The following is a 12,048-nucleotide window of genomic DNA, read 5'->3' on the forward strand; positions in this document are numbered from 1 at the left end:
CCAAGTGTGATGTTTTCTTTATATTAAAACCTCAATAGAAGCTGCTCATCTTCGAAGCAGTATACAATATGACTTCAACCCACAAACCAGTCTCTCAGGCTCCCTGGGGTAGATATGTTAGGGCAGGTGTGGCCAACCTTTCATATACCAAGAGCCAAGGAACCAGAATGCATTGCACTAAAGAACCTCATGATGTAGGGGGTGGGGTGGGGAAGAAGAAGGGTGAGACATAGGCAGGCAGGGCAAGTAACTCCAAATTCCCTCAACTTCCCCCTCAGCCCCACCAATATGTATCTATCTCTTTCTCAATTCTCTGTCCCTATCCCCACCAATTTCTCCCTCTAAACTCTGCCCGGTTTCCTTTCTCTATACTCTCTCTGTGTTTTCCTCATTCTTTTCTCTCCCCATCAATCTCTGTCCTCCTGCCCAATCCCCTCTCTCTTTTCTCTTGTCCCCACCTTCTGCATAACCTCTATGGTGTTGCCTCAGGTTTCGGGCTAAAGGAGGCAGTAGGAGAGAGTGGAGGGACTGCAACTCATGGGAGGTGGCAGGAGGAGGTTGCTCAGGACTGGAGCTAGTGGGTAAAGGTGGCAGGCATGATTCTCTTTTCAAACACAGTACTCCTCTGATGGATCTGATAGAATGGTGGTGACATTCAGCTCCTACACTTGGTGATCCTTCTCTTTCTGAACAGTCAATGAGCCTAGGGTTAAAAATAGTTTTGAGAAACGAGATTCCAAGATGGCGCTGTGAATAGACGCACCTGTGTTTGCTCCTGGAGGCTGCTGTGTTTGTGAGTTTCTCTCGGTGCCTCTGTAGCCTCGTCAACGATGGGGAAGCGGAGGGGGAAGGTAAAGGAATATCCCTCGGTTCCTGTGACCTCCTCGACGATGAAACAAACAACCCTGCAATTTCCCAGGCAGCAACCGGGTCCTCGGGGAACTTCGACCCCCTCTGCAGCTCTCGGCCCTTCGGAGTCGATCGAGAGTGGAAATGGGGCTTCCTTGAGCCCTGTGGAGCGAATTGCACCTCCCCAGCCTGGAAGAGAGTTGCTGGCTGTTCAAACAGACAGACGCCGAAGTGGCTCAGCTGGTCCTGTCTGAAGGTGTGACTGCAGCAACGGAGATAGATTCTCAACTTCGGGAAACATTACTACAACTGGCTTCAAAGGTATTGCCTCCAGCTAGTTTCCAAGTTAGCTCGTGCTGATAGTCTATCTCAATCTCCTCCTGTGGCTAGTTGAGTGATTAGACCAGCAATTGTGACGCTGGAGTCACTATGGGACATGGTTTACAATATTCAAACATCTATGCAAACTACTTTAAAGCAGAATTCTTCTGATATTGAAGTTCTTTCTGAGGCTGCCCTGCTTCAAGCACAAGTGACTGCACAGCAAACCCAGAAATTGGAACATGTGGATATCAAAATTCAAGAAATGGGATCTATAGAAACAGCTTTGGTTAAAGACAATAATTTCCTACATAAATGACTTGAATAACTGGAAAATCAGACTAAAAGACTTAACCTTAGGTTTTTTTAATTTTCCCAAATCGCCGTTAATCTCTCCTTTGGAGATGGTTAAAAAATATTTGGTGGACATCCTGGGAATGGACAAGGACTCACTCCCTCCCATTACACGGGCTTATTACATCAGGAGTACTGGAGTGGTGGTAGGAACCCCCCCCCCCTATAATAGGGGAGGGAATGAATCTTACCTCATTCCTAGAAAGCTCATTAGAAATAGTTACTCAGAGGTTAACTCTGCTTGTCACTTTTGCGTTGGAGCCTGATAGGAATGCCGTACTACGGCTTTCGTTGAGACACTTAGAAAATCTGCTCTTGGGCTCAAAGGTCCGTATCTTTCCAGATCTCTCACGGCCTACACAGATGAGACGAAGGGCCTTTTTGGAACTTCGCCCCAGGGTGGTGGCATTGGGAGCAAAATTTGTTTTGTGATTTCCTTGTTTTTGTAATGTGATGCTTGAGGGTAAACATTTTCAGTTTGTAGATCCAAAACAGTTGAGAGTTTATTGATGCAAGAGTTGATGTGAATATAGTAAACCTTCCCTAATTAGCAGGCTGGGGTCTGAACCAGAGGAAGCATCTATCGATTATTAATTTTTGTAATTTTTTTTCTTTTTTTTTTTCTGAATTTCCTTAGTCTTGGAATAAAATTTCTTTAACTTGTGGACAAATGGGCTGTAAAGATATATACTTATCATTTTGTTTCCTAATGTTAAATAATGCCGATTGCATATTCACTTTAAGTGGTGATATATTGGAAAATTTAAATAAATAATTAAAAATATATATAGTTTTGAGAAATTTTCTTCATGTAGCAGCCTTTAAGAGATGGCTAGGGCTGTGGGGGAGAGAGTACTCAGCTCAGATCGAGAAGTGTGTGTGTGTGTGTGTATGTGAGGAGGTGGGGGGGGGGGGAGGGCCTCACTCATAACACTAACCAGGTAGTTGCCAAGGAAAAAATGGGCACAACTTATATTTTCAAACTATATAATTAAAAAAAAAAAAAAAAGAAAGAAAAGAAAACTTTGCATGTGCAGGTTGGTTATACTCAGGAAAAACTATAGCAGTTAAATGTAGCCTAGAATCCTAATATGAAAAATACTGATCCCTGACTTGCATTCTGTACCATCACTGTGTTAAATAAATATAAATATGTATTCTGCAATTCGCAGTTCACTGAAGCTCCTCTAGTCTAACAATGGGTGCAGAGCAGATCGCACAGAAAAACATTTCTGCCTTTAAGATACGTATGATGGAACATAAAAGCTGTTTGAAACATGAACGAAGGGAAGCTTCCATTGTTGAACATTATCTAACGTTTCAACATACCTTCGTCTCATTACATTGTTGTATATGGGAGCAAGTTCCCATGGATGTACTTAACTGACCAAGGTTATTATTGCAGATTGGAGATCAAAAATCCATTTTTGTTCAAACAGAAGAACCAAAAGGATTGAATCAAAGACACGAATAGAAATGCTTTTTTTTTTTTTTTAGATAAAAAATGAAAGTGGTCTATAGATGTTACAGTTGGGGAAGGTAAGCCCTTGGACTATGACGAGGTTCGCTCTACCTGTGTGGCACAAGAGCCGCTCAGGCCCTCATCGGCGGTTGCTGACGGGACAACCTAGCAGAGTCCAGGAGCTGGAGAAGGCAGGATCTGACTCAGGTACAAGTGTAGGACTAGGCAGTGCCTAGCAAACTGGCTGGAGCACGACAGGGTTTATTTAGAGGGTTGGCTCTTAAAAGAGCCCTTGGGGCTGGCCTGATAGAATCAAGGCCAGGGAGTAGCTGGAAAAGTAGGTTGGAGACAGGAATAAGAAAAGCTAGAGGACTTGAACAGTCCATACCCATTCCAGGCCAGGAGATAGTGTAGTCTCCCCCTGATTCTCTTAGCATCCATTATGTCCCATACCTTGAACTCAGGGTCAGTGTCAACTGCTGGTGTAGGCAGTGGAGGATATCTAGTTGCCACTCTCAATAAATCTACAGGTTTTAGCAGGGAGACATGGAAGGCGTTGTGGATGCGAATGGCGGGGGGAAGACGTAACCGATACGTAACCGGACCCAGCTGATGTTGCACTGCAAAGGCCACTGAATCACCAAGATGGCACAAAACCTGACTGATCCGAGTGAATCAACTGAGGGAGGATCCATCCCATCTGCTCAGCCAAAATCTTCATGAGAATTTTGATATCTAAATTAAGAAGTGAAATTGGATGGTACGAGCCACAAACTGTGGGATCCCGCCCCAGCTTCAAGAGAACAGATATTACAGCCTTCCTCATGCTATCAGCCAACAAGCTACTCTGAAAACAACCATTGCCCATGTAGAGTAAAAGAGGTCTCACTTTGCCAGAAAAAAACCCTATAAAATTTGGCTGAAAAGCCATCCAAGCCAGATGCCTTACCACTTTTGATACCCTTTATAGCCCCCAAATTCTCAGTCAGAGAGAAAGGAGTCTCTGAGAACATTCCTTATCCGTTAAACGAGGCAAAGTCACCCGCAAGAGATAATCCTGAATGGACTCCTCATTAGTACCCCCATCATATGCAGTTTGTGACTCTTTGCTACCCTGAGTTGGCTGAGGTGGACACCAGCACTTGAGACAGATCCCTACCAGGAACATTAGAGGAATGTTAGTTGGGAAAATTCCTATTACCGGCATTGCACAGGAAGGATCCTCCCCAGACATGAACTGAATCTTAATGGTGATATTCCTCGCAGATGCCAGGCGATTGGCAAAGTTCAGCCTTTGTGGGTAAACGTAAAGAAGATTTCTGTGGAGAAGAGAGGAGAGGAAAAAAGCCACAAGTTAACTTTCTGCACAGCGAAAACAAGAGATTTTTAATACTCCAACTCATTTGAATACAGACTCCAGTGTTTGTGAGATGCATTATCAAATGACTCATGGGCAGATGATCAAAGGCCCTGCGCTGTTCCAAACAGCGCTCTAAAAATAGCGCTGGAACAGCATGGGGCTTTACCACCCCTATGATCAGAGATAATAGCATGCAAATTTAAGCGCCGCTATTCTCTCTGATCACAGGGTAGAAGTGCAGGCAGGCACAATCCTCCTGCACTTGTTTGACAGGTCTGGGCTGTCAAAAGTCGAGACCTGTCAAACACAGGGGCTGGAGGTCCATGGGATCACCAGACCCCAAGTACCCCCACTCCGAGCCAAGCGAAACAGGAGCTAGAGGTCTGGCGGACATCCGGTCCCCATGATCTCCCCGACACGTTTGGGGGGGGCTGGATATCCGTTTGGTCTACAGCCCCCCTAACTCCCCTCTAGCATCCCTCAAATGTCCCTGGTGGCCCAGTGGGCCGTGGGTCAATCCCCTCCGCACCCACCTGGTGGTCTACCAGCCCTTTCCCACCCAACTACTTTTGTTGGAGGAGGGAGGTGGCCTCCATTGGTGCTGCCTCGAAAATGGTGGTGCCCAGCCCTGCCCAGTGCTGAGCAGGGCTTCACACCATATAAGGGAGAACCAACAAGCAGAATGTGTACAGCACTGCGTATGTCTAGTAGCGCTATAGAAATGATTAGTAGTAGTAAAGCTTACTCCAGGCTTCTACCTTGCTCTCTGTACTAGTGCCTGTCCTGTTCTCAGGCTACTTTGTTAGTGTTGTATGCTGAAGCTCCAGCTCCTGCTGATCAGCCTGGTCCCTTAAACCAGGTGGCTAGCATCCACTCAGACTCCCTTCCCCATTTTATTTCTTGTACTGTATCACAAAATAAAATATACTCCATCTCATTTTGTTTGAATGCTCAATGACTAAGTGAATAGATTCCTACCTGTAGATGGTATGGGGAACATACACCTCTCGGGTTGGAAACTCTAGAATTTCTTTGGTGGGACGGCTGCGGAGTTCAGGAAATGGTTTCACTGGCAGCAGCTCTGGAGTGAGGAAGCAACTGAGGCCCTCAGACACTGGTGAAACTTCCAGCTTTAAGAAGCCTATTTAAACATGTAGGTAAGGATTATGGAGCAATTCATATGGGGACTTTTTGTCTTAACAAATAACTGATTGTAAAACTTTGAAGGTAGGTTTGATTTTGGTCCCTCCACTAGCCCTGGGAAGGGTAATACCTAGGAGAGGCATCAGAGTTATAGGGAACCTCTGATGTCTAAGTTCACATCTTTTTCCTCAGAAGCACAGGTACCTAGAAATTTGTCTCTGGTTCCTGGGATTTGCCTGCCCAAACATGCTTCCTCCATCTGTGCTAGTTCTCAATTGTGCTTGAATCAAGTGTTGTTTGAATTCTTGCACTAGTCTTTCAAGACCATTGAGGTTTTTCAGACACCTTGCAGCTCACATTTAAAGGAAAATAATTAATAGGCAGTGGCTGTCAAGTAGGAAAACTGGTATCAGCATCTGAGTAGGAGTCTTAAGAGCCAACATGGTGAGGAGAAGTATTGCTCACTTGAACCAGCTAGAAGGTGACTGGCTGGTTTGGTGGAAGGGTTGATACGGGGAAAAACCGGTGTGGGGGAGACTTCCTGAGGATGATAGGTAGATGACTGGTTATCTAGAAAGGATGGTTGGCCAAGCGTGGAGAGAGGAATGGCTGGAAGAGGTCAGGAGATAAAGGGGAGAGCAATGAGGATGATGGTGGGGATGACTGGATGTAGAAGACTGTTTATCTGAGGGGTGACTGCATGGGGGCATGATTGGCAGACAGGATGGGATGGCTGGGTGGGGAGGGTGGTTGAGACTGATGGGATGAGGAATGGAGTGAGAGAGGAAGACTAATGAAAACTAGGATAAGAGGGGGAATGAAACAAGAGTGGGAGATAGAGACAGGGGTAGACTAGGTTGAGAGGATGGGTAAGGGGTTTGAGAGAGAAAAAGAGAAGATTTAGTAAGATTTTCTGCCCAGTAGATACAGAATGGGAAAACATGTAATCAGGCCCTAAAGCAGATGCAGCAGACCTTGGCAAAAACTTTGGGCCTCTTTTACTAAGGCACGCTAGCATTTTTAGCGTGCACTAATATTTAGGGTGCGCTAAACATTAGAGACGTCCATAGGAATAAATGGACATCTTTAACGTTTAGAGCACTCTAAATAGTAGCGCGCGCTAAAAACGCTAGCGCGCCTTAGTTAAAGAGGCCCTTAGAAACTAGTTGCTGGGGAGCTATCTAAAAATGCTGCCATTGAGTGTCCCCACCCCTCCCCCCAACCCTTTCAACCTCTATGGAATGACTGGGAAGCTGAGAGAGCTCTCATCTACTGGCTCCCAAGTTTTTAAGTCTACACCTAGATCCAAAGAAATTTTTTCAATATCTTATGGGGAAGTCCAGTGGAGATGAATTGCCCTCCTCCTATGACACAGTACCAGTCCAGTACTAAAGTGACAGTTTATCTAAGAGCTTCTGTGAATAGAACATTCTTGGTCTCAGTATACAGGAATTCAAATTTTACAAACTAATTTATATGAAGGAAGTTAACTGATGCTGAGGGCCAGCCTTACTCATGCTAAGTTTGCTGCATAAGACTCTGCTTTGATCAAACAGGAGAGAAGAAGTCCAAAGCACAAGAAACCAAGCCACGTGAAAAAAAGCAAGGTCTCCAAGGATCAGTTGACATCTAAAGTTTACTAAAGGACCTGACATGGGCCGTGTTTCAGCAAAGTGCCTGTGTCAGAGGTCGTCAATGTAAATTCTTTGTTCCTTCAAAGATCAGTAAGTGTTGCCAACACATACAATACTTAAAACAACTTGGCTAATCCATACAGCTAAAAAATAAAAAACCCTGCCAAGACTGTCTAACAACAGATCATTCATCTATCCTACTGAACAGCAAGCAAACCATGGGTGGGACAGTGGGAAGCCTACAGGAGGTGAGCCTTGCAGTATGGGGCAGCAAAAGGGCAACACAGTCTGTGGAGCCATTAGGGTAGTGGAGGGGAAAGAGTACCTGGGGGGGAAGGGAAGAAGAGAGAAAAAGAGAATTGTTGGGAGGGGAAAGGAGAGAGAGACTATCTGAAGTGAGCAGGGAAGAATGCTTGAGGGAAGGAAGGAAAGGGGAAGAGAAACAGTGTGCCTTGCATGGGGGGAGGGAAGGGAGAAATAAAAAAGTGCTCTGTGAGAAAAGAGAGAGAGAAAGAGCCTTGGAGGAAGAACAGGGCCAGTATCAAAGGAATACAAACAGGGCAACAGACCTGGGCCCTGAAGATACAGGGGACCCAAAGCTGAGGATGGCACACCCTGCTGACAGACTTTAGGTCCCCTTCCGAATATTTGCCCTCAGTATATCTAACACCAGCCCTGGAGAAGAAGGTAGAAAAGCTGCACGGGTCAGCTTGGGATAAGGAAGCAAATACTAGCACCAAATTTGGGGGGGTATTAATATATAATGGAAAAACAATGCATATGGTAAGTGTGATGAACCAGTGCTTTTCCTTTTTTCCAAAAAAGGTGATAGTGTAGATTAGGAGCTGGTGCTTCTAAGGGATGAAAGAAAGATATATCTCCTGGAAACAAAAAGGCTGAAATTGCTGCTTCTCCCTCCATTTCTTCTCTGTAGATTATTTTGTGGGATGCTTTTTTCCTTGAGGACTACTTTGCATTCTTTGGGTTGGCATAGTCACTCGCTGTTCGAAGCCCAAAGCTTCCACACCAATCAAGAAAATATCTATTTGATGTCAAAATCTAACATATGCCTAAACATTAAAAAAAACTAATAATTTTAGCATTCAGTGGTAAAGAAAGATGTGCAAATTTCCTCCAGGGCCATAGGACCTATAGCAAAAGGCCCCAGGGGCTGATAAATTAGACATAGGGACTAACTAATAAAAGTCAATGATAGTCCCTCAACGTGCAGAGTAATTGACTCCACTCCTGCATAGAAACACAATGCTCAAATATAATCATTGAGACAAAATTATTTAATAAAAGTGTGCCAATGTAAGTATGATAGGACTCCATAATAATAGTTAATTCCTGCCCTGACATCTGCTAGACCATGTCTTACTTATTTTTCAAGGACCGCACAATAATGTACAATATTTTCAAATCACTAAATGGACTCTCTTGGCTGCAAAAAATATAGGTAAATGTGAAATGAAGTGACACTGCAGCAGGAATTAGAATTAAAAGCATCCCTTACCTGGGATAGACTTGACTCTTCTTTGTAAAGCAGCAGATCTCTTGTAATCAGCTAAAAACTTGAATAAATCTTCATCACTAAGCCGGTCTCCTTCCTGTCGGGAGAGAGACTAAGATCATTTCCTTCCTTTGCAAAAGATGATTAAAATGGTAAGAAGGGCAGGGGAGAATGGAAAGTTGCTGGTCATGGATGGATGAAGGGCATGGGAGAGGAGAATTGCTGGACATGGATGGATGAATTGGGGCAGGGGAGAGAGGAATTTTGCTGGATATGGGTGGATGGAGGAGAGGGCAGGGGAGAATGAAGAGTTGCTGGACATGGATGGATGAAGGGGAGGGAAGTCATGAAGGAGATGCACATGGATGGAGGGGAGGTAAGCGAGGAGAAATGCTGCACATGGATGGAATGGAGGGCAGTTAAAGAGAGGAGAAATGTTGGACAAGGATGGAGGGAAGGAAAGAGAAAGGTGTCACATTTTCCAAAGCAGGAACTAGGATCGTGAGCCCTTGGGCCACTGCCGAGGAGCGGCAGTGGCAGGCAAAACCACCCCACACAAGGATAAGACAGAACTCTGACAGGGATGGCTAGACTTCACCTGCACCTGGCCACCCTTCCCCAGGAGTTGAGCCCCTGGGTGCAGGTGGCTGGCAGGACTTGCCGGACAGGGCCGGAACTGGAGACCAGCAGGATACACACAGGGACTATAACACACAGGGAGGCTAGGCAGAATACTAGACTAGGATTCTCAGACAGGCAAGGGACAGAACCGAAAGCTGCAAGCAGCCACTGAAACAGGGAACAAACACTGATAGACAAGAGGCAGAACCGAAAGCTGCAAGCAGCCACTGAAACAGGGAACAAACACTGATAGACAGGAGACAGAACTGAAAGCTGCCAGGCAGTCACTGAACAAGAAACACAGGCAATCAAGAACTAGACAAAGACATACAAACAAGAAACATGACTGGGAAACAAGCAATACAGAACAAGAAGCTACACAAAGACTAAACTAGAATCAGGCAAGAATACAGACTATAAACTGGACTAGGCAGAAGTGCAACAAGCACCAACAAACCAGGGCTTTAGGTGATGCAAAGGCAAAGCAGAGAGTTCCCAAATGGCTAAAAAGCCCAGCAGCAGCTGAGACTCTGCTCCCGCAATCACAAGACAGCTACGGGTGCTGTGCAGGCTCAAAGAAGACAAGCAAGTCTGGCAGGCCGGAAGCTCCGGACTGGACTGGGCTGAAGTCTGGAATGGGAAACAGCACACAGACAATCCAATGAAGCCACCAGGTCTGGCCACCAGAGGGCAAGAGGAACACAAACCAAAACACAGGCAGAAAGCATACTGAAGCACAGAGAGGCTTAACACACACAGGTGCAGTATAGTGGAGAAATCAGAGCCATGCTGGAAGCAGCCAGCACACAGAGACAGAGACAGAACTAACTCAGGAAGAACAAACAGAAGCCAGCTCAGAAGCTGACCGCCGGAAATAAGGTGAGCCTGAGAGGGGTCACGACCACAATCGTGACAAAAGGAAGGAGATGCACACGGATGGAGGAGAAGGGAGAGAGGAGAAATGCTGGACATGGATGGAGGGGAGGGAAGACAGAGGAAGTAGATGCACACGGATGGATGAAGGGGAGGGGAGAAATGCTGGATATGGATGGAGGGAAAACTGCTGAATTTAAGGATTGGATCGAACACCTTGAGGGCAGATACTGAAACTCGAGGAAGGATAGGGATAGGGCTACAGATGGTAGACAGGACGCATAAAGACACAGGAGGATGGTGGACATGGTGAGTGAAAAAATATCAAATGGAAAGAAGACACTGCATAAAACAGAAGACATTGGGACCAAAGCGAATAGAAAAACTAAATGATCAGACAACAAAGGTAGAAAAAAATATTTTATTCAGAATGTATTAAATGGAATACGTCAGCTTTTGGAAATTTGCATCTGTGATATTTTGCATGTAAGTTTCAATTTTTCTAGTATTGCTGCATGCTGAGTCTAACTTCTTGAGGTAACTTTCCAGTTCAGTATTTTGTCTTCATATTTTTTTATTTCTAGTTCCTTGTGTCATATCTGTTGTCATGTGTTTTTCATGTGTGATCAAGGTGCAGTATTCTGCTAGTGTGTAGTATTTGCAGCCCTTTTTGTTTTTTTCTTTAGGTAGTGTACTGGTGTTTTAGAGCCCAGTGTAATTACAGTGCTGCCTTTAAACGCATAAGGTTGTAGCTCGTCCTGTCCTTGGAATTAGTGCTGTTATGGTTTGGTAAGGTTATGAGTGGGTTTTTGCACAAGTTTGTGTATAGTGTTTTGCAGTGGAGAGATTGTGTGTTGGCCTTACTGAGGTGGCATCAAAACATCAGAAAGGGTGTAGAGCCTAAATCATGACACACTACCTCTTGAAGGATCTACATATAGAGCTTATGCATTTCTAAGGTCTACACTGGCATGGTATGGGAGAGGGGGTAGGGAAATACTACTGGAGAGGAAGAAAGAGTGCTAGGTAAGGAGGAAAGAAGGAAGGAAGGAAGGAAGGAAGAGAGAAAGAGCTGGCCTTTTTGGGAATAACTATAATGTATATGAATGAGATATCTTATACATATTCATTATGGTTATTTCTCCAGTGGCATTCCTAGGGGGGCGGTGGGTGCAGTCCGCCCCGGGTGCACACCGCTGGGGGGGGGGGGGGGTGCCGTGTGCGCCTGTCCTCCTTTCGTTCCATGCTTCTTCTCTGCCCCAGAACAGGTTACTTCCTGTTCCGGGGCAGAGAAGAAGCATGGAACGAACGGAGGACAGGTGCGCGCGGCAGTCCCCCCAGCGGCGTGCACCCGGAAAGGGTTCCTTCATGGGGGGGGGTGTCCTTTCGCCGGGGGGGGGGGGGGGGGCCGCGCTGCATCCGGGGGGGGGGGGTGCTGCACCTAGGGGGCGGGGCGAATCGGCGATCTGCCCTGGGTGTCAGCCCCCCTAGGAACGCCACTGTCTTTCTCCCTTCCTTCCTTCCTCCATATTAGCATATTCATAAGGGTCTGGGACCAAAGAAATGCACGCAGTTAACCAGAGCGTGCACTTAACCGTTGTGACCCCAAGAAGCTTGACATCTGATAAACATATATACAGTACTGTTTATTATTATACGTACACTATACAGTCTCAGTTAACTGACATTAGGCTTTACTTGACGTAATCAGTTATAGTCCTCTGTACACTCTTGGGTCTGTGAGCTCCATAGACTATATCTGCCAGACGGTAAAAACTGTCATAGTACTGACATCCAGTGGCCTCCAGATAGGCCCGCACGGTGTTGATTGTCTCCAGTGCTCTTGCAAATGTGACAGGTGGAGGTTGTTGAATTTCATCAGCATGTGCCTCGCTGCTCATTTCTTCATCTGTTCCAT

The 12,048-nt window shown here is 45.6% G+C and overlaps 1 protein-coding gene across 1 annotated transcript in view; it reads right to left on the reverse strand.

The window, feature by feature from the left end:
* Positions 1–12,048, reverse strand: part of DOCK8 (dedicator of cytokinesis 8) — a 281,419-nt gene that overhangs the window by 128,144 nt on the left and 141,227 nt on the right. Inside the window, 3 exon segments of the mRNA XM_030193833.1 lie at positions 4,188–4,305; positions 5,325–5,487; positions 8,640–8,733. Of these exon segments, the coding sequence (XP_030049693.1) occupies positions 4,188–4,305; positions 5,325–5,487; positions 8,640–8,733 (375 nt within the window).

The sequence above is a fragment of the Microcaecilia unicolor genome, chromosome 2 (assembly GCF_901765095.1).
Source record: "Microcaecilia unicolor chromosome 2, aMicUni1.1, whole genome shotgun sequence".
NCBI lineage: Eukaryota > Metazoa > Chordata > Amphibia > Gymnophiona > Siphonopidae > Microcaecilia > Microcaecilia unicolor.